This window comes from Bos mutus, chromosome 4, assembly GCF_027580195.1.
Source record: "Bos mutus isolate GX-2022 chromosome 4, NWIPB_WYAK_1.1, whole genome shotgun sequence".
NCBI classification, from domain to species: domain Eukaryota; kingdom Metazoa; phylum Chordata; class Mammalia; order Artiodactyla; family Bovidae; genus Bos; species Bos mutus.
The window spans coordinates 85,881,682-85,909,609 of NC_091620.1; the positions used below are offsets into that span (position 1 = coordinate 85,881,682).

A 27,928-nucleotide genomic window follows, 5' to 3' on the forward strand; every position below is an offset into this window, starting at 1 on the left:
AATGAATATGACCCCTATAGAAAAGGTTAAAAAAAAAAAAAAAAAAACTTGTATAAATTATTTTATTTATTATTGTAATTAGATCTACACAATCAAAGTTGTCTTTTCACCGTCTGTGTTTTGTTAACGTGAAATTGTAGTTATAAGCAAAAGTTGGTTGCCTAGGGAACAATAATTGTATATTCAGTTTAACAGAAATAAAAGAATATTTGTCTTAAAATACAAGATTGTTTGTTACATAGCCTTGCACCACGCCATTACTTTATATAAAAAATTTCAAAAGTGAAAATGATTTGTGCTTTAAGGGGTAATGTTTATGTGCAACATCGGTTCCTTAAAGAAAAAGCAAAGTGATTTAGGATATGTCTCCCCTGCAAGAGGGAATTTAGATTTACAATTAACATGAAAATCATGTATCAGACTTCTGCAGGAGACTCTTCAGCATACCTTATCCAGCTCTTATTCGAGTCCAAATATATTGCTTTGAAGAGACCTGGTGAGTGTATCTCTTGGCAGCCTCACTTTCCCACATCATGGAAGTACAGATTCGCACATATACATAACATGATGATAGAAAATAAGATATAGTAAATAAGGTTTCTAAATTTCGGTTCTAAATCTCCTTGTCGATACCAGTAGATCTAAAAGAAGAAGAATTAAATAGAAGTTTAAGTAATAGCATTGGGCTGAATATTAAAAATTTTAAATACAACTAATTCTTTTCCACTGTGACCAGGTTCATCCATATATACTTTTCCCCCTAAATGAGGCTAAGGCAGCCAGAATTTTATTCTTTGTAATTCAAGTGTACCAGCTGAGTTTATATCCAAAATCATACTTTATTCCTGCTTTCTCAGTTAACTTTGATCAATGTTTAAACCAAGAGTCCACCAATTGTTTGGCGAGTCATTCAAGAATATATATCTATCTTCTAGAGATATTTTAATTATTATGTTAGTAAAAGGTACAGCTTTTTAAAGTACTGGAAGGGAGGACAACTTTTAAATTCCTTTAACTGATTCAAATCGCCACCAAAACCGGAGCTTTGCACATGCATGCCTCTAGTTTAAGCTGTTAACAGATCACTGTCAGCCACTTCCGGCTCTAGGCTGGGAGTGGGAGAACAGTTCTGGAAGCTTTGTTCCCAGGCTCTCCAAGTCCAAGGGGCCACTCCTTCCCTCAGGCCAAAGGAACAAAACAGTCAGTGAATCTGAAGCTGGGAAATGTCCCCAGGTTTAATTTTAACTCAGATCTTATGTGAGTCAAAACAATTCTGTTTAAGGGTTTTGAAGGGAAATGAAACAGCTGCCAACTAATGATGACTTGGCAAATACCCAGCTGAGGACTGGCTACTGTCTTTGTTTCTTTACCTAGCAGAAAGGCTTCTTAGTATTATAAAAACTGAACATTCTTGTGCAAAACATACCACTGTAGCTTTAGGTTTCTCAAGAGGTTTTGGTGTTAATTACTTTCATTTGGGGAGATAATACTCAAAGATTAAAATAGACTAGTTCTGTAATTATTAGAGGAGTAATAACATTTCCCAAAGACTGTTGGACTCTGTATGTAGTCCTTGAAGGAAGATGAATTAAATTAAATCACATCATATCTTTGGTGACCCAAGTCTTTTTTTTTTTTTTTTTTGGTATCAAGGGAACAGAGTTGCCTTTTAGGGTTACAAGGTTACAACTTTGGGATTTAGGAGAAAAGGAGACAAATTAAAAAAAAAAATACCCTGGGATTTTAACAATGAGAATTGTGACATCCTTTGGGGGAGAGGAGTGGTGTATAATTAGAGACATCTTTTCATACAGATTTCCAGGCACTGCAACCATCAGCCCTCAAGGATACTGAATTTAAATTTTCAATAGTACTCACAAGTATGCAGGCAGTGATACTACTCAAAGAGATGCAGACAGCAAAAAATATATTCAACGGTTTTGGAGGTAGTTGAGGGAAAACAAAAGCACTGATCAGCGTTACCTGTATGGAAAGAAAGTATGTCAGGCCTCAGGAGTAATTCCAAGACTTGGTTAGACTACCATCTAGGCAAAGTAACATTATAACATGCTCCAAATGGTGAAATTTGTCTTCTGGAATGTTAATGTTTAATAAAATCTTTTCAATTGTGTTATTCCTTCTATTACTTCCACTTAATCTTCCCAACCTCCTCCTTTATGAAAGGAGACAAACCACCATGAAGCAATAAAACTAGCTAACCTCAAAATAAACCTCTTCATCAACAAAGATTAGAAAGCATTTAAACATCATTCCCCAGGATAAATGACTATACTGGGCAAAGTTCTAACCTTTTTGTTATTTTGAGTATACCAGCAAAAAAAAAAATACCCAAAACTGTTTTTGCTTAACATGAAAAATACTAAAATATAGGTTTCTAATGCCCTGTAGTTCTCTTTCTACCTTAAATATAATGTTACCCATTCTTTTATGAAGAAGTCATAGAAAGAGACTTAACTAAAATTCTCTTAGATTTAATAAAAATGTGCCAAAGAAAGGTCGTTCTCAGACTGGGAAATGTAGCTTTGTTTTATTTTGACAGCAGCAAGCTGTAGTATACAGAATGAGAAATTAAAAAGCCAAAGGATAATGAACATACTTTAGGAACAAAATAAATGTAAAGATACTAGCAGAGCTGTGGGTTACCTACAGAAGGGAGTTACTAGTAGCCACTCACATACTACAGATTTATTAGGCAAACCCAGAAAACCAAGTTTATTTAACTTGTGCTATTTCACATTCAACTAGGGGATGAGAGTGGAAATCAACTAGCTACTCCATTTATACCAAATGCAGTTTTATTCAAGTGTGAATAAGATTGAAAGCATTAATTTAACTACAATTGGAATGTTCCATATGTTCATGTACTGGCCCTTTAAGGTTTTTTTTTGTTTTTTTTTGTTTTTTTTTTTGAGAGTTGATTGAACTGCAGTATTAAGGTTTTCAAAACTTTGGCTATGACCCTGGCTGACACACAAAGATACTTACTAGGATCAATAAAGATGTTAAGCTGCCAACAACTAAATTGATGATTCGATCCTGAAAAAGAGAGAGAATTTTTTAGCCATATGATAAACTCATGGCATTTTAGAAAGACACAATGCAGGACACTGAGAATGGAGAAAGCACCCTGCCCCTCTGAGCTTCAGACAAACAGCTGCCAGAAAAGCAGAGTGTACTGAGCCACCAGGGTAAAGAAAGGGGTTTGGGGAAGCTGGATAGCTGTGTAGAGAAAATTTCTTAAAGGGACATGGCATTTTTACATTAGGGCTTTTTGAAGATGGGAAAGGGAGGCTTACAAATAATCTACTTTTGCTGCTGGGAACAGTATGAGCAGAAGCAAAAGGGACAGGAACATGGGGTGGCCAGCCCAGACCCTTGGTGAAAACAGTCAGGAACCAGACTTAGATGATGTCTCTTCCCATCATGAGTTTCAACCTATTCGTGATACAGATGGTATCCTTGTTCATTAATCTTAAGAATCACCTGAATGAGGAGCTTGGGGTTTCTACCTATCGAGATCTCTTGTTATACCCATCCCTGCCCCAACCAACTCCAGAGAATGCTTTGAAAAACTGATCTAATCCAATCCTCATTTTACTGGTTAAGGTAAATTTTGGTTCAGTGAGTACAGTTAAACTATTTTCCTAAAGTCAGACAGCAAGTTAGAATCAACATGAAACAGGATATCGAAATCAGGGTCACTGGTTAGATGGTTTCTGTTAAAGGAACTGAAAAGTCAAGTAATATATAAAAATAGTATGTACTAATATGTATATTAGGTTGATAGCACTTATTCACAGACCTTACAGAATGAAGTGGTAAGGGTTTAAGACCTGATTAGGAAATACTACCTTATGGCCAATGAGAATATCAAGTAACCTTATTTTGGAAAAGTCAAAGCTGAAGTCTTTAAAGACTGTGTTGGTAACGTCTGAGCACTTTAAGATCAGCAGGATATGGAATATGAGCAGCCAATAAACAAAAGCTCCGAGATAGGAAGGGCACAGGAACTTGCACAGAGTTGTCTGCTTCTAAAGATAAGAACCCAAAGAAGAGTAGGGCAGGCAAAGCTGGGAGGGAAGCGTGGAACAAAGCCAAGTGTCCTCTCCAGGGCGTCTGACCTCACACTCCAGACCAAGGCCACTGCAATTTCATGTCACACAGAACAAAGGAAACGGAACTCCAGCCGGACCCTGACCCAACCTGAGGACTCGAACAGATCTTACCAGCTAGAGAAGACCACACTGCACACGCAAGAGTGAAACTAGAGCCTCTTGTCAGGAAAGTGACCCAGGGATAAAGCGCTGAGCACTAGTAGTCCTGCACAGGCAGATGTGTACTTAGCATAAAATGTGTTTACAGACAACCCATGTATGAGAACCCCACTGTTTCTGCCTTGTGAAAAAGTTTCAACTAAACTCTGGTCTATTCTAAGAAGTAAAGAATATTTGCTCCCATCTCCTTATAAACTCCAGGGATTCCTAAAGGTCTACATATGTCACAAGAGCTTTTGCCAACAGGAGCCACTGAAGAGGTTCAGGTGAGAGGCAGCCACCAAGAATCCCTATTCTCCAAATGGTACAGCAAGTTTGGCAACCAGGATCAAAACAGGGAGAAGAGGGGGTCTAATGGTGAACAGATGGCAACTATGCCAGAAGCTTTTGTGTATCTCCTAAAAAATCCCGGGATGAAAGGCTAGCATGACTATTTTACAAGTGGAAACACAAGCTCAGGGAAATTAAGAGATTGCTCCAAATCTCAGTACCAATAAGTAATGGAAACAGGATTCAATGCAACAGAGGAGATTCCATTTCTACTTTTCACAGAAACAGCAGCGTAGCATGTAACTGCTGGTCTAGACAAAGATAGTTGTTGGTTAGTCACTCAGTTGTATCCAACTCTTTGTGATCTCGTGGACTATAGCCTGCCAGTTTCCTCTATCCATGGGATTGTCCAGACAAGAATATTGGAGTAGGTTGCCATTCCCTTCTCCAGGGGATCTTCCCAACCCAGGGATCCAACCCACATCTACTGCACTGGCAGGCAGATTCTTTACATCTGAGCCACCAGGGAATTCCTAGATAAAGATAGCAAGTTGCAAAGTACAAGCCTATTAGCAAAGTACAACAGTACTACAGTAAAGTGTTTATCTTTCAGGAATGATTTCCTCATAAGTGATTGTTTTAGACTAGTGAACTTAACCATAGAAGCCTAACTGGTTTCAGTCATTCATGAAAATACATCTAAACTTTAATGACTACTTCCCTATTTGCCTTCTAGACAATCTGTCTAGAATCCCAACTCATTTTCATGAATATCAGGTATTCAATCATTAAAATACAGTCTCTCTGGGACTCAATGGACATGAGTTTGAGCAAACTTGGGAGATGGGGAAGGACAGGGAAACCTGGTGTGCTGCAGTCCATGGTGTCGCAAAGAGTCGGACACAACCGACTGACTGAACAACTAGGACTCCCAAGATGGGACAAAGTATTTAGAATATGGCACAACTATTTCTCACAGTCTCCTTTCTCCAAGCCAAGGTCTTGGCCTCAGGCCTTCAGCTATTGAAGTAACCTTGAATGCAGGCCAAAGAAACAGCAGAGTTAGCTTTGGAAGACCTCCCACTTCAGTCTAAACTCTTGCTATGCAGAGTGCTCTGGCTCTGCAGCACTGATCTCACTTGAGAGCCTGTAAGAAATGTGGAATCTCAGGCCTTGCCCCAGACCTACTGAATCAGAATCTACATTTTAACAAGAGCCTCACATGATCTGTGTGCACAGCTGTAAAATTTAGAATCTAAACCATTTTGAACATTGCTAAGTTCAAATCTTCGGGTAGAGACCCTCCCTAGGCCCAGAGATGATTTTTCAGGACTTAAGCAGCTCCCCCCACCCCTCCCAGTCTCCAAAGATAGAACAATAGAGAATAATTAAATTGCCCTTAATTAGCATTTCAAAGGGCAGTGTTAGGGCTAATATGTTCCAAGTCAGAACAGAGTGCATGGAGAAAAGGGAAGTATTACATTTAAATTTGCTGTTTATGGAATTAATTGAAATTCACGTTATCTCCATATCAAAAGCTAGTTTCTATTAACTCAGCTACTCTATTTCTCACAAAAACTAGCTCTGTCTCTTCCTCAGTTTTATTATTGCTGTATTTCCATCTAACAAAACCATTCTCCCTACCAGATCTTTACACTTTATACTGTTACTTATTTTCACTCCCCAAGAAAGTTGAGCAGGATCAGAATCAGCCCTGATCTTTACCCACAGAGATGACAGGACAGGTTGTCTTCCCTTCCCTCAGGTACTCCCCTCATGGCTCAGACAGTGAAGAATCTGCCTGCAATGCCAGAGAACTGGGTTCAATCCCTTTGTTGGGAAGATCCCCTGGAGGAGGGCATGGCAACCTACTGCAGTATTTTGCCTAGAGAATTCCATGGATAGAGGAGTCTGGTGGGCTACAGTCCATGAGGCAGAGTCAGACACAACTGAGCGACCAAGCACAGCCCAGCACAGCCCTTCCTCAGACATCTACTCAGCAACAGGCCAAGAGACTGTCTTAACTCATATGTATGAATTTATAAGCACATAAACATAACAATATACAAACATACATAGTATAGTTTTGACTGGGACTCTGCATATATTGGGCTTCCCTGGTGTCTCAGTGGTAATGCAGGAGACAGGTTCGATCTCTGGGTCAGGAGGATCCCTTGGAGAAGGAAATGGCAACCCACTCCAGTATTCTTGCCTGGAGAATTCCATGGACAGAGGAGCCTGGCAGATTACAGTCTCTGGGGTCGCTCCAGAGTCGGATGAAGTTTAGTGACTAAACAACAACTGCGTATCTGCATATATTACCTCTTGTGTGCTCAGTCGTGTCAGACTCTTTGCAGACCCAAGAACTGTAGCCCACCAGGCTCCTCTGCCGAAGGAATTCTCCAGGCAAAAATAAATGGAGTAGGTCACCATGCCCTCCTCCAGGGAATCTTCCCAACCCAGGTATTGAACCCACGTCTCCTGCATCTCCTGCATTAGCAAGTGGATTCTTTACCACTGAGCCGCCAGGGAAACCCATATTCCCTCTTAAGTCATTTATTTATTCACTTAAACATTATCTCAGTTATCTCAATAAAGCTGGGAAAAAAGTGTCTTCTATGTTGTAGCTCAGGATGAAGGGACTCCACAGAGACCTGGGGAGAGCAAACGTCATGACGGGGAAGAAGCTGGGCTGTGATGCACAGGTGGAGACAGCAGCCCAAGTCCAAAAGAGGCTCATCTTCCTTTGAAATAATGTAGGAGAGAAAGATTGCTGTGGCTGCAGCGTCTGTACCTGGGGTGAGACAAGGGAGCTCTGTGCAGCAGTAAGGAATATGCTCTCTCAATTTACCAGTGGGGAACTGGGTTCAGTCACACCTGTTTGCCCAAGGTCATACTGCCAGGTAGTGGCGCAAGTCTCCTCCCCAAAGCTCTCTGCAAAATGCAAGGCTAACAAGCAATTCAAAAGGTCTAAGAATGCTTAGACATGTATGTGGTGGCCCTGAAATGAGAGTTGAGACCAACGTTCTCATCTCACTGACTAGCCAGATGGCTTCAAAAGGACCCTTTAACCCCTTTGGGTCTATCAAGTGAGAGGACTGGGCTGATATCTGATCCTTTCCAGTGTTAACCATTTATGGTTCTGGGTTATCAGCTTTAGACAGCACCCAGGCCAGAGGAGAAGGCATCCCTCAGCAGTCAAAAAGCACAGGAGCCCCCAGATTCCTTGCTCAGTCATCAGCCAGCATCCTGACACAAAACAGAGAACCCCAAATTCACTTCAAGTGCTCAGGTGGTAAGGTTCTGGGAACATCCCAAATAACCAAAAGCCGGCCTTTGTCCTCAGCAACCCAAAACATCCTGCTCAGAATGCTGACAGGTAAAATCATGCTTCCATTGCCACGGGAATTTATGCTTTGCCTCATTCCAAAATGGACCTGAAGCCTGTGCTATCTTAGCAAAACGTTTCATAATCCATTCGAGCAACAATAAAAAAGTAAGGCAAAATTTCTAAAGCGATTTGGGGAGTAGAAAGAAGGAGCAAAAGGATTTACGAGAAAAAAAATCTGACTATGGGACTTCCCTGGTGGTCCGGTGGTGAGGACTCCAAGCTCTCACTGCCAAGGGCCCAGGTTCAATTCCTGGTCGGGGATCTAAGATTCCACAAGTCAAGTGGCACAGCCAAAATATATATATATCTGAGTGAAGAAAACTTTTCTAAGTTCAAATGTTAGTTCTAAGATTCCAAGCAGCCCAGAAAGAAGGCCAGTGGATTTCAAAGCTCTCCCTGATGACGGTAAGCGCACTGCAGGATGAGAAGAGGCAAGCTTCTCCGGGATCTAAGGAGAGTGTTGCAGGGGTACCCAGATGCAGAAAGCACATCTACTTCACACATAATCAGTTCTCTTATTGACACATATAAATAGCTGAAGGCATAACGTCCCCAGAAGAGTGAGCCGCGGGGTAAGAAGTGGGACGGCTGAAATGCCACACACCCAATTTAACTGCTCTTCCTTCACAGCTCAACTCAAACATCGCCTCCACTGTAACTCCCATCCAGACAGCTTCCTCGGGCACCCCTGAGGATGGGAGCTGTCCCTGTCTCAGGTCTCCCGGGTCACATGATCCACATGTGACACTTCTGTATTTATTGCCTGTCACCTCCTCCATTAGGACTGCCAGTTTATTAACCATGGAGAAGGTAGCCTCGAGCCTGGCGCACTGCCGGCCAATTCCCTGTGAATGATGCTTAAAGAACAGAATCATCAATAGAAGTGGCTGATGGCATTTTCCTTACAGCCTCTCACCAGGAGAGGTCACTCAGCCAGGGCCTGACTTATCAGAAACCCCAGCTTCCAGTCGCTGCTGTAGGACAGACACACAGCCGCACCATAGAAGCCACAGGCTGGCCCTGCAGCCCACGAGGTGAGGCTCTCCCCAACTACGGGGGCCGAACCCTCATGCTGACTCCCGGGCCAGATGTCGGCAACCCTGTGGAAATGCCAGGAGTGAGCCTCGGGCACCTCCAGGTCCAGGCTTCCTAAGCCTAAGGATAAAAGCCTGGTCACTCATTTCCCGCCAGAGCAGCATGGCCCTGGTTTCACCGGCACGACAGCAACTCCTGCTCAGGAACTGCTCCACAAGCCATGCTCCCTCGCACTCCCAGGGAGAAGCCACAGAAAGCCCCTTGAGGGCAAGGAAAACCCTGGATGGACAATGCCAGGAGAACATTCCCTGACATGCTCTGGAGGGAGGGGGTGGAGAAAGGGGGAGGCTAAGAATCCCACTTCTGTGTCACTTCCCCCTTTGCGACTCCACCCAAGTCCTCCTCAGACATCACCACAGGTGGCCCTACAGACGCCATCCCTCCCCAGGTGCGCTCCAGCTCCATCTTCACCCCTCACACCCACCGAAACCTGTTCCATGTGAGCCAGCCTGGACACAGAAAGTTCTCATGAGCCCCGGATCTCCCTTGCAGCCTCTACCCTTCAACTTTCTACCCAACAGAGCCTGTGCCACCCACATACTCCTCCCAGGTTGGCTGGGCCAGGAAGAAGGCGGGACAGGGCACGTCCTGCTTCCCAAGCTGGAGAGAGAAGGCAATTTCAGTAATATCCTCTACTATGTTCTGAATGTTTGTGTCCCCCTAAAATTCATAGGTTGAAATCCTAATGGCTAATGTGACAACAGGAGGAGGCAGGGCCTCTGTGAGGTCCGTAAGTCATGAGGGTTGAGCCTTCATGGATGGGGGACTGCATACGTCCTAAGTCGCTTCAGTCGTGTGTGACTCTTTGCGACCCCGTGGACTGTAGCCAGCCAGACTCCTCTGTCCATGGGATTTCCAGGCAAGAATGCTGGAATGGGTTGCCATTTCCTCCTCCAGTGGGTCTTCCTGACCCAGGGATCAAACTCCTGTGTCCTGTGTCTCGTGCATTGGCAGGCGGATTCTTTACCACTGAGCCATCTGGGAAGCAGGATAGATAAAAGCATCCTCTATTTTTAAGATGCATGTCCCTGGCAGTCTCATGCCAACTTCTTCCCTTCCTCTTCACAATTATTTCAGCACCTGCTCTGCCAAATCCCTCTTCTCCAACCCTCTCCTCCACTGCCCCTAAGCTTAGTCTTCATCTGCATCCACCAACTAGATCACTCCCAATCTGTGTCACCAAAGCCCTGACCAGACCATGCAATCAGCAGTTTGAGCATCCAGAGCCCCTCTGCTCTCGATGCTTTGACAATCCAGTCCTGAGTCAACCCCAGACCCCCCCAGTCACTTCCAGGCTCCGGGGCTAAGCCTTGCCGTGGAGCCTTTCAACAATCCTACCTGTAACTGTTTACTCGTCTGTCTTCTCCTCCACGCTGTAAGGCCTGGGAGGCTGAGGGCCACTTCCCCCTTGTTCACGGCCAGGCTCTGGGCCACTACCCATGGCTGACCTCCAGCTCCATGGTGCCCTCTCCAAACTGTGCACCCCTCCGTGGTCCAGTGCCCACCCAGAGGCAGGAGCAGCTCTGTCTAACTCGGACCAAGGCAAGCCATGTGGCTGTTGGAACTGCCATCACCCAGGGTGGAGAGAACCTTCTTCTACCTACAAAAGTGCACCCATGGGCAGGGATGCAGGTCATTTCCCTTTTATATACTCCTAGCATATATGAGATATTCAAATATTAGCTGAAAGAACAAACTAACTGGTTTACTACAAGTTCACATGTTTACAGCTGGGCCTTCGCTGATTTTCACGGCCTTTCATTTTGGGTTGATTGTCCCTCTCTCTAGGAAGCGGTTTGAAGCTCCACCTCATCTCAGGTTTACAATCTCACTCTTGAAGCCTGCCCATCAGCAGAGATCCTTATAAAAGACGCCAAGAGAAAGAGGACCCCCCTTCCCTCCAGCCTGAAGAGGACTGGGGGGCAGCTGGCTCCTCTGCCAATCCTGGTCTTGTTAGTTACCTCTGTCCTTCTCTCTGGGCTGAATCTCTCGCTTGTGGAGTCCACCTCTAGCCCCCAGATCTCAACTCCTCCAACTTCGGAAGAATCTTCTGTCCATCCTGCTCTCCATTCTGATGTTCAGCATCCATTCTCCACCCTTTTTACATGCTAAGTGTGAGGAAGTCAGGAAGGAATTAAAACAGGGTAAGGGAAGAGTGATCAGGGTGGAGCTGGGGGGCTATTTTTAAAAAAGGAGGTCAAGGAATCCTCCTGTCTGAGCAGGGACCTTTTTAAGAAAAAGGAACAAGACACCCAAGGATCTAGGAGACGGGTACTGCAAACAAGGCAGTATAGCACTTGCAAGGGCCCGGAGGCAGGTGTGAGCTTGGAAACTGGGAAAGAAGGCCAGGATGACTGAAGCTGAGAAGAGAGGGAAGAACAAGGACTTGTGTAGCGCCTTTCTCTCCTCCATGTCGTGCACACATGCTCCATAAGCAAAGATACACTCTCGGGACTTCCCTGGCGGCCCAGTGGTTAAGAAGCCGCCTGCCAATGCAGAGGACGCAGATTCAATCCTAGTCAGGGAACTAAGATCCCACGTGCCGTAGGGCAACTAAGGCCACGTCCCACAGCTACTAAGCCTATGCGCCACAGCCAAGACCCTGTGCAGCAAAAAGATAAAAAAAAAGGAAAGATACACTGTAGCGCACAGCACACTCCCTGGGACACAGCATGCACACAACTATTGTATCAAAGCACACATTACAGCACACTCTCGACCACTGACAGCCTCCAGAAGGAAAGTGTGCGTCATATAGCTACTCCAAGTTCTAGAGTCTGCTCACAATGGGACACTCTGCTCCCTCCCCTTTCTGGCATTTTACTGCTCCCACCCCTTCAACCCGGCTGGACCTCCTGCTTGGGATTCCCAGTCACCTCCTCCTGTCAAATCTGACTCACGTTCCTGGGCCTAAAAATCAAAAGTCTTTTGTCCTGATGCCCCCAGTATAATAAATATCCCCTTCTTCCGTGCTCCGTGGAACTCTATGCCTCCTGTCATTACAGGGCTCCACCCCACGTCAGTCCTCCTAGCTCACAAGACCCTCAGGTCCTGGAAAAGCGATCATCTTTCCTTGTGAGGGAGAGAGGAGAAAGGTAATCCAGTCACCATGCATTAAACACACCAGGAGCCCAGACTTCCTCCCACTGATGAGGCCCGTGGGCCGCATCCTGCAATTCCGCGTGCAAAGGTTTACATTTCTCATCACAGCTCAGAGTCCTGATACCAGAAACAAAAGGCCAATTCTCAGAAATGATTTTCCTTTTCTTCTTCCAAGTCGCAGTGGAAACCATCTCGTCAGGAAAGCTGTAGCAGTGTCCCAGTCAGAAGCCCCAGGGGCAAACATGCAGGGACAGAGACACTGAGAGACCTGACATGTGGGAGGAGGTTTGGGTTTGGGGGAAGCAAGAAAAGTCAGGCACTGCCGGTGGGTCTCCTCGGAGCCCCCAGAGCTGCGTGGTCCTAAGGAGACAGGAGAGTCCCCCAAAGCTGTGGCCAGAGGCAACCAGCATCCCTGGGGTGAAGCCAGGGGCTAGACGGCCTCCCCAGATAACTCTGGGAAACGGAGAGCTCCGATCACAGGGGCTGCTGTCCCCAGGCTTCAGAGAAAACCACAGGGGCAGGGCCACGTGAGGAAAACTTACGAGACTCACACACACCCACACTCGCCAACTCTCATGCTCTGAGCCCAGTCTCAAACACACCAGGGCCTCTGCAGCTGCCTATAGCTCTGAACGCCCACTTCTGCCTCAGGCCCTTCTAGAGAAGGCAGACATTATGGATGCCTTGAAACATGTCCCCTATTTCACAGACTCACATTCTGAAGCATCTTTCACTTGTGAATATTTCTGTGATATCCTTCCTGCCAGATTCTCCTCACAGTGAGGCATACTTGAAATATATTATTTTCATTGAAGCATCACTTAGGGAAATGAGATCACAGTAAAAATAGAAAACAAACCTACTCCACATGTTTAGGGGACAAAATGATCCCTAGCACTGGTACCATAGGAAGTGCTGCTGCTGCTAAGTCGTTTCAGTCGAGTCCGACTCTGTGCTAAAAAACAGAAGAAGAAAAAAAAAAAAGGATCTAGCACTTCCTATCTATCTAGTGCTAGATCCATTCTTTTCTTCTTCTTCTTCTGTTTTTTAGCCTCACCACACAGCATGTGGGATCTTATTTCCCAGATCACTGATGGAACCTATACCCACCCCACCAAGAACTGGAAGCATGGAGTCCAAACCACTGGACAGCCAAGGAAGTCCCAGAAATGCCAGGTCTTTATGTGCTCTGACCTTCAGAACTGGGAGACCAAGAACAAGGGCTAGGACGTCAGGATCATGACAGACCCAATATCTGAGTTTTCCCCTGCCTCATGCCTGCCTATGATCTCAGGTACATCACGGAACACTGAAGCCAAAGTTTCCATATTTATACAACAGTCTAACATGCGGGGAATCCCATAAAGATTCAGATATATTACAGTAAAGCCGTAGAACAGAGTTACATTTACAAGCATCAGTAAACGGCTGCTCACATGCTATTAGTATTATTTCCACCACGTCTAATGGGCTGTCATTCACCAATGGGATTAGGTTCTCAGAGATGAGTGGGAGTTGAGTGGGCCACAGAGCCTGGCCCCCCTTTCAAGAGCAGCCCAATTTCAAATGCATTCCATCATCCCCACCGGGACACTTAAGTTTGTCAACCCAAGTGTCTCCATGGCAGCCCCAAAAATATGGTCATTATGGGTGCTTAGTCATTCAGTCATGTCCAACTCTTTGTGACCCCGTGGACTATAGCCTGACAGGCTCCTCTGTCTATGGAATTTTCCAGGCAAGAATACTGTAATGGGTTGCCATTTCCCGCTGCAAGGGATCTTCCAGGCCCAGGAATCAAACCCACATCTTGTGTGTCTCCTGCATTGGCAGGTGGGTTCTTTACCACTGAGCCACCAGGGAAGCCCCATGGTCATTATACCTACACACAAACTATGGACTGAACCTAAGGAAAAAAAAAAAGACTAATTTAGTAGACCCAGTTTGTTACCACAGAGCTGCGAAAACCTTGTCTACAGAAGGAAAAACACAAGCAAACCACCAGCTTCTGAAAGACCAGGCCTCCGTTTAAGTTTTTACACAGTATTGTATTATGTTTATGGGCTCTTTGCTCAAGCTCAGCAAGGAGAGGAGAGAGTGATGCCCTTAACTGCACAAGAGCCTGTTGGTACCCAGCACCCCAGGTTTCTGAACACCAGCCCCCACCTTCTGCTGATGTTCAGGAGGTCCCAAGAAAGTAGGTTACTTTTTGGTGATGCTAGATGCTCACCTCACTTAAAACTTAACATACCTAAGAACATAACAAGAAGCAGACATAGATACAGAGAACAAACTAGCGCTTACCAGTGGGGAAAGGGAAGGAAGGAGGGGCTCGACAGGAGTAGGGGATGAAGAGGCACGAACTATTAGGTATAAAATAAGGGATGCAGTGTAAAACATGGGGAATATAGCAAATATTTTACAATTACTATTAATAGAATATAACCTTTAAAACTAAACTTCAGGGCTTCCCTGGTGGTCCAGTGGCTAAGACTCCGCACACCCAATGCAGCGGGGCCGGAGCTCAAACCCTGATCACAGAACCTGATCCTGTATGCTGCAACTAAGACCTTGCACAGCCAAATAAGTTAATATTTTTTAAAAAAACAAATAAAAATTGTAAATCTCTCTATTGCATACCTGCAACTCACATAATATTGCACATCAACTATACTTCATCAACAGCAAAAAAATACATAAAATCCAGGACTAGGTAAGGCATTGTGCCAAGTGCTAAAAAGGCTGGAGAAATAAAGCAATCGGCTGCTACCCTCAAGGAGTGTAGACTCTGGCCGGGAAGGCAAGACATATATGAAACCCTCACAGCACAAGCAGTGAATACCAGGAGGCATCTCTGACCACTAGGCTCATAGGATGTAGGCTGGGCAGAAAGGAAGGCTCTAAGGTGGGAAATCAGACTAACCAGGATTCAGGTATTTGGAGACGAGAGTGTGCAACAGAAAGTAGAAGAGCATTTACCGGGAGCAAGAAGGCAGCTCGTGCACAGAAAGAGGCCCAAGGAGAGGGCTCAGCCCAGACTGGGCATCGCAGAGCACAGTTAAGACCAGGGCTGTCAGCCTCCTTGCGCACCAGCATCCTTGGAAGAGCTTTCTCAACATACAATCTCCTGAGCCCATTGCTCAGAAACTTCCCAGTCCTGGCATCTATCATCTGGAACCATCTCTCTAACACAAGCAATGGCAACTAAAGTGGTTTGGCAGGCTGGGAGAGAGCCACAGGGACAACGGATCCGTCCTGGGAGAGACTAGCTCCACTTTGAGGGAGAATCAGGGTGCGCTCAGAGAATCTCAGAGAATCACCCGGAGGGAGGCTGTGTCAAAGGCAAGAGTCGAGAGGCCCTGGGGCTCTGGGCAGGGGAAGGGGCGGCAGGCAGACCCAACACTCCTAACCACAGCTTTGTCCTTAAGGAAGCAGCAACCCTCACCCCCACCCTGCAAAAGGCAAGAAGTAGCACTCTAACCTTAACACAATTATTTGCAAAGTCAAATGCTCCAAGTCTGAACTGGCTGAATTCAACTAAAGGTCATCAAAAGACCTGTTTTTCACTTTTTGTTTTTTTGACTTCTTTTGCAGGGAGGGGAGGTAAGGATTCAGGAATATGCAATAGAACATGAAACTTTTTGCCTTTGGTACCAAAGATCTGAGCCTCGGGACCCACTAACTTGCTCCCTCCATGGAGAGACCCTCCATATTATAAGTCCAGTGTATGTGCCTTCCTCCAGTGTCGCTCACTCTTCTTACATCACATCCACGTAGGAACAAAGGGACAGAATGGTCACCACCCTTCTTAGAGGATGAATCAATTATTATTAGTGAAAAACAACAGAAGAGGCTGGTCCAGGAACTGGCTTTCATTGCATTCCATGGAGGGAATGCAGCTAATTTCAGTAATATACTTTACTTCCATACATCTAAAATACTGTCATTTCAGTACGTACTCAGTATGAAAAGTGGAGAGATTTTTACACCTTTTTTTTGTACTAAGCCTTTGTAATCCAGTGCGTATTTTCACTTACCCCTCCCTGCCACCAGGAGGTGGAACCCCTGCCACCCTCCCACCCCGGCCCACTGCACTGGCTGTGGGAGGCGGGTTTACCTTCCACCCCAGACAGAACCACCCTCCTTCTTCCCCTAGGGTCACCAATCCACTGGCTAAAATGGATTTCGGATGATTCTGCAGCCAGCTAGCAAATCAGGAAATCAACATCAACTCACAAGCCCTGAGGATAACTCAAAGCATTTCATTACCCAGACAGAAAGATGGCCCAAAGGAAACTTTTACAGGCAGCTGTGGACAAGAGAGGGACAAATATCTCCAGGGTATAGTTCACACGAGGAAGGGAGGAGCAAGGAATAGATTTCTAGAGTGACATTTCCTGAAGGGAGTTCTGTAGACACTCCGTTCAAATCTGCTGCGGGTGGAGGCACGCAGGGTAAGACTCCAGAGTAAGGCATTGATTGTGCCAATGGTCAGAGGTCAGCCACCAAAAGAGCACCACGTACCATCCCCCTTCTCCAACCAGACTCCCAGTGAAAATGAGCACATTAAAGGTTCTGACAAGTCCCGCAGTAAAGAAAAATGTTTCACAAACGTGACTATGGAACTGCTAGGACTAAAAATTCACTTGCTTTAGAACTGCACTGTCTGACGTACCAGCTCTGTGTGATTACTGAGCACCTGAAACGAAGCTAGTCCAAACTGAGATGGGCTCTAAGTGAAAATGCACACTGGATTACGAAGGCTTAGTACAAAAAAAATGATGTAAAAATCTCTCCACTTTACATATTGAGTACGTACTGAAATGACAGTATTTCAGATGTATGGAAATAAAGTATATTACTGAAATTAACTGCATCTGTTTACACTTTTAAATATATGGCTATTAGGATATTTAAAATCTCATACATGCTTCACCTTATATTTCTATTGGGGTAGTGCTGAAAATTCAGAAAATGCTAAGCAACAGCACATGCTCTGAAACCTCAGACACACCATATTATCATATCATTTGTGCCACATTTGTTTTTTCCCTGAAAGAGATGTACTGCATCCCAGAACTGGGGATGAAATAAAAACAGATGAGAAATGCACCTGGATATTCAGACCAGGGTGGGTAAGACAGCCCACCTAGCAATATAAAATTCCAAAGGTATCAAGGAATGACTATCTCAGCTTTTGTCTATTATCCCTTAGACATTTATGTAACAACAGAGAACTATTTTGCTTTGCCATTCACTCCAAGGCTGTATCTATAAAGTTATTGCTAAACATCATGCTAACAACTGAATAAATCCGGGGTTTGGTAACTGAAAACAGTACGTAAAGACAGAAGTTCCTTTAGGGACTGCCCATGCGGGCACTGCTCCAGACCTGCTGGGTCGTGTATTTCTTGTAATACGGCAGATTCTAGTATCTTTCACTTACTCCATGACTTTGGGCATATAAATCCACCTATTTCCTGTGAAAGGGCCAAGTACGTGAATGCCCACAGTGGTTCCTGGAGCATGTGACCCAGACTGCGAAACTCAACATTTACTGTCCTAGTCAACTCGTGAAACATTGCCAGAGGAGAACCAGTTGTGTGACTGAACTCATAGCCTGCTTTGTAGTTCAGCTTCCCTGCTTGTGAAAGGAGTGACAACATCCATCACACAAAGGAACTGGGGGATCAAACAGGGTGACGCTGGATGCAAAGCATGCTGCCTGGCATGGAGGAAACACCACTTCCCTCCTGACTCTGCTCTGTGGGCTTCAGTCATCTTGGCCATAGAGTTAGAGACTGGACCTCAACCTCTGGGCCTTTCTAGACTTAAAAGTGAGAGCCTATCTGTGGTCAGTCAGTAAAAGGCAATGAAGAGGACTAAAAGCTCAGAAGATCTGTCAGACTAGGACAGGAAGTGGGCTTTCCCCTTTCTGGATTTTTTACTCAAAGGCAACAGTTCATTAATGAACTGGCTGTTGTGTCCAGTTTCCAGGGAATCGCTGGGAGCAAACTCACACAGCAGCCATCAGCAGTTTCCCAAGGTCCTCAGGAAGCCACCTGGCTCCAGCAGTGACCACCCTCCATGGGAATGGCTCCACTGTAACATGTCCTGTCCTTTCACTACTGAGGCCATCCTGTGCCCTGCTCACTCACGTCCCCAATAAATCATTTGCCGTCATTAAAGACGGATGCCTCTTCTTCCTCAGATACGACAATTTATATGAAACATGATGTTTCTTCCTATCCTAAGACCAAAGTCTCTCTCCTTTCTCCATTCTGTGTAATTTCTGTATGTCCAATCACCCTGTCAGCCCTACAGAAGAAGCTAAAGGGAGGAATTCTGAGAGATCTGGAAATATATATTATTCATAATTTTTTTTTTCTCTGAGTAGCTGATTCTACTGTTATGAGGTCTAAAACGGCCTAAGTAATGCTGGGAGTATACACTCTTGGATTGAATACATCTGTGATAAACAGAGATATATTTGGAATAGTCAAATTCTTGGATGGATTTCAAATGGATCATAGGCAATAGAGAAACATAGTCATTGACTACTTAGGCCCAAGTGAGTCAGAAAACATCACTATTTCTAAGTGTCCCTATAAATCAATACGTCCCTTATCGATTCACGTATATCAGTATTAAGGGGCTAAAGGAGGTCAGAGGTCTGCACCACCAGAACCCCACAATCCCTTGTGCACCAAGGTACACGGAGGAGAGACTGAACCTCTTCATTCTCAGGCCAGCTGGGCAGCCACTGGGTAGTCCAGTGGCTAAGACTCTGCGCTCCCAATGCAGGAGACCTAGGTTTTGTGGCTAAGACTCTGTGCTCCCAATGCAGGAAGCCTAGGTTTGATCCCTCGTCAGGAAACTGGATCCCACATGCCCCAACTAAGAGTTTACATGCCACAACTAAGGATCCTGTGAGCTTCAACTAAGACCCTGCACAGCCAAATAAACAAATATTTCTATAAAAAGGAGCGGGGGATAATCTGATCCCTTCAAGCAGTCAGCTGCCTCTACTCTCCAGGCCCCAAATCCTCTTCCGGTCAACTCCCAATGTAGGAGCCTTCATATTTGAAAGCTGAAGGCTACCAAATGCTCAGAATGGAGAATCTATCCTCTAAGATCTTCCCAAGCTTCACAGAGGGACCACTTTCTCCCCTGTCCCCCAGTATGCCCCCTCTATGCCTTGTCATAGCACAGATCCAGCTGCCTCACGTGTGCTTACATATTTCCCCCATCTACTTGGGTTCCTTGGACCCCACCCTGCCACCCCCCAGGCCTATCACAATACTGTTAGCAGATAGGAATTCCATGGCAGTCCAATGGTTGACTCCTCAGTGATGAGAGAGAGCCTGAGTTCAATGCCTGGTCAGGGAACTAAGATCCCACAAGCCATTCGGCCAAAAAGAAAAGAAAAGAAAAACAATATTAGCAGAAATAGGAATATCTACTGGATTCTGGGATTATACAAAAGCCACACAATAAACGAAGCATCTTCCTATACATCAAGCTTAAAACATTTTCTTGTAAAGACACTTTGAGAAGAGAAAGCAAAATCCACAGGGAGGTAAAAAAAAAAAAAAACAAGCAGTGGTCTCCTGGCAGACTGGAAGCTTCCAAATTCAGGGTCATGCCCCAGGTTGTCGGCTGGACAAGCTTTCTGTCCTTTCTGCTAAAGAGGTCCCTGCCTGAGCAGAGAAACCCAGGAAGCTCTGGACTCCATATGTGCCCTACTTTCTATGAGAGCCTGAGAGTACTTTGTCAGGGGTCAAAGATCACCATGTCACTTTCTAACTAAAAAAAAAAACAAACAAAAAAAAACAGGCTAATCTTGCCCATACAACTCAGAAATTTAATGCTGGGGACAGGAAAAGAACTCTCTTCTACTGGCCCAGGACATCACAGGATTAGCTTGTAAGAGAACATTATACTTTTTAAAAGCCTGAAATAGGGCACTAGAACGTGTATGGGTCTGAGACTCTTTGATCACTTCCTGGAATGGAGCCCCATCAAAGGAACCCTAATTTCATGCCTCCACTCTTTTTCTCTGCTTGGTTGCCTCAGCAGTAAACCCTTAAGGGCTCTAGATAAACACAAATCACAAGCACCACTCTTGGGCCCTTACGGAAGCCTCAGAAGCCGCTTGAAAGTCAGCACGCCAGGTGGACAAGCGGATGTGCAAACACCCTGACCACTCGGCTGGGAGGCGAGGCAGAGAGCGGGCTTCCGCACTCCCGTTTAGGGCCCCTAACAGCCCAGAACTTTCTGAACTTTTCTCCACCCTCAATCTTCAAAGGCTCTTGGCCAACCCTGTCCCAGAGAGGGAGCCGAGGGGCAAGGCAAGTATCCTGAGAAGGATGAAGGGGGATCTCGCTGCAAGTTCCCTCCAGGGGCCGCAGCAGGACCCAGCAGGGCTCCGGGTCCCAGGGGCGGGGAGTTGGACAGACGCGCCACTCAGGCCCCGCGTCCGGGGCCGCACTCACCTTGGCAGATGTCTCTCCAAACAGAGGTCTGTTGTCCAGGCCACTTGTGCCGTACGTCCTGGTGGAAAAGTCCTCCATTTTAGGGTTTCTTCACTGTCCCCGAGCCACTCCTAGCCGAGCCAGCATTGCCTCCCGGAGTCCCGGGTCTACGACTCGCGGCGCCGCCGGTCACAGGGCGCTCATTGCCGAAGCCCAGAGAGGCCGGAGTCCCGGCGGCGGGGGTGGGCGCTCAGACCCGCGGGACGAGGCCGCTCTGCCCGAGCCTCGCTCCCCTCCTCATCGTGAGCAGCTGCCTCAGGAAGTGAAAGGAAACAACACCGCCTGGCCGTCCCGCCCGGCCGCTCCCGCTTCCCCCAATCTCAGGGCCCCGGGCCGCCCGGCTGTCTCCGCAGCTTGGGATGCAAATCGGCTTGGCCGGGGCTCCCCGCTTCCCCGCCCTCGCCGCTCCGCTCCGTGACACGACCATTTCCCGAGCTTTCTAAATGTTCTGGTGAGCACGGATGCCTCCACGCTCGAAGGCGGGGAAAAGTTTTCCCGGGAGAAGGCATTACCAGCCCTCCGCACCGCTCCGCCCCTCTCGCCCCCGCGGCCAGCGGCCGGAGTAGTGAAGCTGCGGGAGCAAAGCCCAGCGGTCCGCCCGCCCCTCCCGCGGCGTTGCGGGATCAGGTCACGGCCGCGCGGAGCAGCTCGGGTCCCCGCTCAGGTGTTGCCGGCACCCGTGGGCCGGCGCGCGCTTGAGGCGTAAGAAGGGGATCCTGCCTCGGCCCCGCACCGACGGGCCACCCTCCCGGAGCCGCCCCGCGCCCGCAGGCCAAACCTCGGCGTCTCCAGCCGCCCGCACGCTCGGAGTCCTGGCTGCACTGGAGAGCGCGGGTCCCGATCCACGCCGGTGCGGGGATGCGGTGCCAGGCGTCGGGGAGAGAGAGACCTTCCGCGCGGGCGGCGAGAGTGTGCTGTGCGGCGGGTCCCCGGTCCCCTCCCACGGCCGGGACCCGCGGCCACTGTCGCAAACCGACTCGGCCCGCCCAGGCCGCGTCACGGCCGAGGCCACCAATCCCGCACGCCGGGGCGCCGCATTGGCTACGGAGCTTTATTTCTAGAGGTGCCAGTTTATTCCCCGCGAGGCAGCCGATCTCCCGGCTCCCCGCTTTCTCTGGCTCCTAGTAATTAGCGCTTGCGCGACCCACGTGGGCAGAGCACTCTCGGGAAGATAGCCTCGCATTGGGCTGAAAGCTTCTTAAAAACAACCAGCCTGCTTTAACCACCCCAGTCTTTGCACCACTAGGATGGAAAGGGAGTGGTTGATAAATTAGTTGTTTATCATGTTTGTGTGTTTGTCTGGTTTGTTCTGTGATAGAGAACCTATGTCTTGGACAGAGACGGTCAAGAGGTAATCCGTGCTTAGGTATTTCTTCGATTTGTCCACTCATTCTGCTGGTGATGATGCTGAGAAGCATATGTGTATCCACAGAGGAAAAATGCATCGTATGTCAACCTCTTCGGGTTTGAAGCTGGAGAACCTGAGGTGGACAGGCACCATAGGCAACCCAGCGTCACTCTGCATTTGGGAGCCTTTGAAAGTATTAGGGAACAAACGCAACCACGCTAGGTAACCCGAACACTACAGCTCCTACACTGAAGAGAGCTGTGACTTAGGTTTGTTCGCAAGGAGAGTGCATGTTTGAACACTGTAACCCTGTAACACTTAGAATCCAAGACAAATTTCCACGTAGTCCTTCTAGAGTTTAGGACAAGGGATTGGGATAAGGGATGGACTAAGAACCACAAAGCTTCAGTGGAATCAGGTATGGAGCATATCGATCTACCAGCTCTGTATTTTATGGATCTTCTCTTTGTCAGGACTTTTTAAGAGGAATGCACACAATCTTGCACCCAGTTCTATTAGACGTTTGACCCAATAAGTAATTTTATTCACTCACAGGCAGTCACATTTATTCAACAATACTTCTGAGAACCTGCTCAGTACCAGGCAACCACCAAATAGAGTAATACAGTCATCAAGAGAGTCATGGTCATAGTGTTGAGGCTGGAGTGGCAAAGAGAGACACGTGACACAGTGGAGTGACTAATAGCACAAGCTTTGAGGTTGATTATATCTGCCCTCAAACCTTGATGCCACCATCTACAAGCTTTGTAATCTTGGGAAAGTTATCTAATGTCTAACCTCTCTTGAGCTCCTTCCGATGTAAAAAGTGAAGATGATAATAGTAAATGGAACTAGATCAACCTTTAAAAAAAATAATTGAATAGAGAATATTTAAGACACCTGGCAAGTAAGTTTCCAAATGGTTGCTTGCTTGAATGCTTCCTTAGTCATGTCTGACTCCGTTACCGAGTCCCAGCTTGCTCTGCTCACGGCCTGATAGGCCAGTGAATCCGAGAGAGGAAGTACTGGGGCAAGGAAGAGACTTTAGTCGGGAGCCGGCAGACTGAGAAGATGGCAGAATAGCGCCTCAAAATAGCCATCTTATTGGGGTCTGGATGCCAGGTTCTTTTATAGATCAGAGAGAAAGAAGCAATGAGGAACTAAAGTCAAAAGGCAGACTAGAGAGGGAGAGGCAGTGGGGAAGCAAAGTGAAAGGTTCTTCAGTCTTGCAAAACATCTCCAAAGGGATGTCCAGCCTTCAGAAGAAGGGGTGTGTTAATCTCTTCTATTCACAGGTGGGCAGGGACAAACAATCTCTCCTCGAACTGAACAAAGACACATTAATTTACATTAAAGCAGAGGGGCAGGTTCCTCTAAACAAGCCATTGAGTACGATTATAATAATAAAGGCAAGTTAAAGAAACAGTTTCCAACCTGGAGTCAGAATTGGCTTCCTCCCTGCAACATTTGCAGTCCCATGGATTGTAGCCCACCATGTTCCTCTGTCTCGGAGAAGGCAATGGCACCCCACTCCAGTACTCTGGCCTGGAAAATCCCATGGATGGAGGAGCCTGGTAGGCTGCAGTCCATGGGGTCACTAAGAGTCAGACACGACTGAGCGACTTCACTTTCACTTTTGACTTTCATGCATTGGAGAAGGAAATGGCAACCCACCCCAGTGTTCTTGCCTGGAGAATCCCAGGGGCGGGGGAGCCTGATGGGGCTCACAGAGTCGGACAAGACTGAAGCGACTTAGCAGCAGCAGCAGCAGCAGTAGCAGCAGCATGCTCCTCTGTCTATAGGATTATCCCAGCAAGAATACTGGAGTGGGTTGCCATTTCCTTTTCCAGGGGATCTTCCTGACCCAAGGATCAAACCCGTGTCTCTGGCATCTCCTGCATTGGCATTTGGATTCTTAACCACTGAGCCATCAGGAAAACCCCACACTGTGGAGATGCACTCCCCCTATTCTGGTGGCAAGGAAAGCTTCCCCAAGGAGCCATTTAAATCAAAACCCCCAAAGAAGAGCGTACATTAACCAAGGTGAAGAGCAGAGCCAAGAAGACAGGCCAGAGAGACTAGATATTCATGTAGGGTATATTTGAGGAGGAAGGTTGAGTCAGGAATAGTGACCCTCTGACTCTTTAGCTGCTTATTCTCTTGTCTCTTCAATTTTCTGTGTCTCTCTTCCATTCCTTTTCCTAAAACCCAGTTTCCTCATGACTGCTACTCACCCAAAACTTCAATAAACCAATGGCTTTAGTTTGGTTTTGGTGCTAAACTCAGGGAAAATGGATCTTATAGCTCCAGTGCCCACCACTGCTTGGGGGGCTCAGTCTCTCGTCTTTAAGTTCAGATTCTCATGAGAAATTTCAATGGGCTCAATCTAGATTATAGACTGATTTCTAGTTACATAAAGTCCTCCATCCCCAAGAGTCAACAGGTGGGACCACACAGAACACATTTTCTAGGGACCACCCCCTTAAGGATGGTTCAGTTCAGTTCAGTCACTCAGTCGTGTCTGACTCTTTGTGACCCCATGGACTGCAGTACACCAGGCTTCCCTGTCCATCACCAACTCCTGGAGCTTGCTCAAACTCATGTCCTTCGAGGTGGTGATGCTATCCAACCATCTCATCCTCTGTTGTCCCCTTCTCCTCCCACCTCCAATCTTTCCCAGCATCAGGTCTTTTCCAGTGAGTCAGTTCTTCAAATCAGTTGACTAAAGTATTAGAGCTTCAGCTTCAGCATCAGTCCTTCCCATGAATATTCAGGACTGATTTCCTTTAAAATTGACTGGTTGGATTTCCTTGCAGTCCAAGGGACGCTCAAGAGTCTTCTCCAACACCACAGTTCAAAAGCATCAATTCTTCGGCACTCAGCTTTCTTTTAGTCCAACTCTCACATCCATACATGACTACTGGAAAAACCATAGCTTTGAGAAGACAGACTTTTGTCGGCAAAGTAATGTCTCTGCTTTTTAATATGCTGTCTAGGTTTGTCACAGAGTTTGTCATTGAGGAGGGTAGAAGATTGTTTAAATAAAGAAGAAACTATGTCTGTATCGGGTCAATGGTAGGATTTTCCAGTGTCTTGCTGCTCAGAGTGTGGTTCCTGGACCACAAGCAGGACATTACCTGCTAACTTCTTAGATATGCAGAGCTTCAGTCCTCACCCTAGATCTACTGAATCACAATCTGCATTTTAATAAGATCCCCAGGGGACTCAAAAGCCCATTGAAGTGAGAAAGGTGCTTTTTTCATACACCTCCATTTTACAAATTGGCCATACAGATGACCCAACCAGTAACCATCACTTCTCATTTCTTGATCTTCATTGTGCTTCAGCCACTCATTCCAGTGCAACATTCTGGACTTTGGCAACACCCAGAATGGCACTGTGTTTGAAATAGGCCCAGATGGACCATTTATTAAGCCTTCTCCTCCAATCCCTTTACATCTTTCACTCCTGGTCAGTACATCAGTCCCTTGGTCCCTTCAGTGTCTCCGATTTTTTGGTCTCTTGACTCCTTCTCAGTGGATCTAGTCTCTTGTTTTCACTTTCTTCCAGCTTAGATTCTGTGTTCTCTCGCTGCAGTCACTCTTGTGATAGTATCTTCAGTTCTCTTATCCCACACCTGGGCAGAAAGTCCCCTAAAATGCTAACCCTTCTGCTTTCTCAACACCTGTGGCCAGGTGTCTAGTGCAGCTGGAGGGGGAAAAAAATCATAAATGTCCCTAATTAGAGTAATTTTAGATTTAAGGCAGCCAACCTCAAGTATGCCCTTAAAACCATGTGGAAGTCCTGTGTTGCCTGGACAACTGAGCTGTGTGTTGTCTCCGCTCCCTGACCCTCAGCAGACGACTCGGCTGCCTGCTTCACAGGGAAAAAACCAAAGCCATTCCACGGGAATTCCCTCTACTTCCCAGCACACCTACACACCCACCTCTGCCCACCCTCTTCTACTCCTCCTTCCCTCCAGTGAAAATGGAAGAGATGCCTGTCTGTCTCTCATGTTTTACGTTCCACTGCACCCCATGATCACAAGGCATCTCACAGCTATGATTATAATTTTTCTATGAAAAGCATTTAAACATGCTCAGTTTCAACCATGTTAAAACGAACAAGCAAAAACCTTGCATTAAACCGGTGTCTCCCTCTGGCTACCACACTCCTCCACACCCTCTCTGGAACTCTTGGTTGCCTTGGTAGCCAGTTTAATCCTCCCCTCTTCTCCCTGGAAAGCAGAGCTTACCTCCCATTATAAAGGGGAAAAAATGCCAGATGTACATTCGTAGCTGGAGGAGTGGAAAGTGAGTGTTAGGGTCACTGAGTCATTAAGGCAAGTCTGCTGGGGATTTTTAGGAGGGTTTTGTCCCTGATAAAAGGAGGGAAGTACATGAAGAGAGCTTTCCCTCTAGACATTGTCATGTGATGATGTGGCCTTTGGAGATGCTTCTACCATCTTATGACCATGTAGGGTGGCTTAAGAATATCCCAGAGAAACCAACTGGAGTCTTAAGTTGTGTGTTTCTTACATGTTGTGTGCGGGTCTCTCTGTGTGTGTGTCTCTCTGTGTGTGTGTCTCTGTGTGTGTGTGTGTGTGTATTGAATGGGAGTGACTCTATGGTCTGAATCATTTTTATCTGGGTATTCCCATGCTCATAGCTGAAAGTGTATTGACGCATTTTTAAAGCCAAACTTTCTGTAAAAAGCTCCACAGAGATCGTATCCTCTTCCTCCCTTCCCACATTTGCCTCAATCACTGAAATCTGGCTTAGCAGCACTACTTCCTGGGTGTTCTCTCAGGAAGGTTCTCATGAGAACTTTTTTGCTGAATCCACTGGACCCCTTTCAGGTCTCCTCCCACCTGGCCTTTCCGTGGCACTTTGCCTTTTAAAATGCGGGAAGTAACCTTTACTATAGGTCTTCTGCTCTTCCTCTGCACGTCTCTTAAATATTATTCCCCAGGGCTCCATCCTTCATCTTTTCTCTTCTTACTACATGCTTTGCAAGAGCCATGGCTTCAATTTCTATCTCTATGCTAAGGACTCCCAAACCTATATAAATGGACTTCCACGATTTGCCAGGAGAGAGATAATTTATGAAGAAAGTCACTTGTGAAGTTAAATAACTCCTTTATTTCAGATATAATTGAATCATGCTTCTCCCCTTCCGCTGTCTCTACAGTAAAGCTTCCCTGGAGAGCAGTGCCTCTCCATTCCAACTGGACATTAAATACTTAGGATTTTTGAATACCCTGGGTGCTTGGGGCCACACCCCAGGCCAATAATATCAGAATCTCTGGAGACAACACTCAGCAACAGTATTTTTTCAAAACTCCCCAGACAATTCTGATATGCAGCTAAGTAGAGAATCACTGGTTAAAGGGCAAAGAATTGGGCTCAAAATCTGGGCCTAGAGTTTCACTGTGGATCTTTATTCTGTTAGGGAAGCACACTGACGGAAACTGCCCACCTCTAGGCACCATAGTAACCATTTGCATGAGCTGTTTTACAACAGGAGGTCTGGTAAGGAACACAGAACTAATAAGCCACCACCAACCTGGAGAGTTCAGAAAAGATCAGAAAGTGACACCACATGTCCAACCACCTCCCAGAATCCTTCTCGCTGGCATCTGTCTTGGCTGAACACGCATGCTCCACCAGGAAGGACTCTGAGTCAGAAAGATTGACTAAAGACAACACAAACTAATCTCATTACCATGGGATTAGTCACCAAACCCAAGACTGTGGCAGAGCAGTTCTCCTGGGTTCTACCCTACTGCTCTCCGCCCACGTACTCTTTCCCAATAAAATCTCTTGCTTTGTCAGCACATGTGTCTCCTCAGCGGAGAAGGCAATGGCAACCCACTCCAGCATTCTTGCCTGGAGAA

General features: G+C 46.4%; 1 protein-coding gene across 2 annotated transcripts; it reads right to left on the bottom strand.

Moving 5' to 3' along the window:
- Positions 1–48: 48 nt before the first annotated feature.
- Positions 49–21,656, bottom strand: TMEM243 (transmembrane protein 243). 2 transcript variants are annotated; one of them, XM_070369718.1, is made up of 5 exons: positions 21,463–21,656; positions 20,646–20,934; positions 3,007–3,057; positions 1,879–1,983; positions 49–641 (listed from the first exon to the last, which is right to left on the bottom strand). In XM_070369718.1, the coding sequence occupies exons 2-5, from the start codon at positions 20,721–20,723 to the stop codon at positions 519–521; spliced, it is 357 nt and encodes a 118-aa protein (XP_070225819.1). In that variant the 5' UTR covers positions 20,724–20,934; positions 21,463–21,656; the 3' UTR covers positions 49–518. The 2 variants fall into 2 exon arrangements, with proteins under 2 accessions (XP_070225819.1, XP_070225820.1); XM_070369719.1 differs by having other exon boundaries at positions 20,646–20,938.
- Between the last annotated feature and the right edge of the window lie 6,272 nt (positions 21,657–27,928).

Coding starts and splice junctions, on each gene's coding strand:
- TMEM243 (XM_070369718.1), bottom strand. CDS start 20,723: ATGGAGGACTTTTCCACCAGGACGTACGGCACAAGTGGCCTGGACAAC. Junction 3,058..20,645: donor TTGGAGAGACATCTGCCAAG/GTGAGTGCGGCC, acceptor TCTCTTTTTCAG/GATCGAATCATCAATTTAGT. Junction 1,984..3,006: donor TAACATCTTTATTGATCCTA/GTAAGTATCTTT, acceptor CTTTCCATACAG/GTAACGCTGATCAGTGCTTT.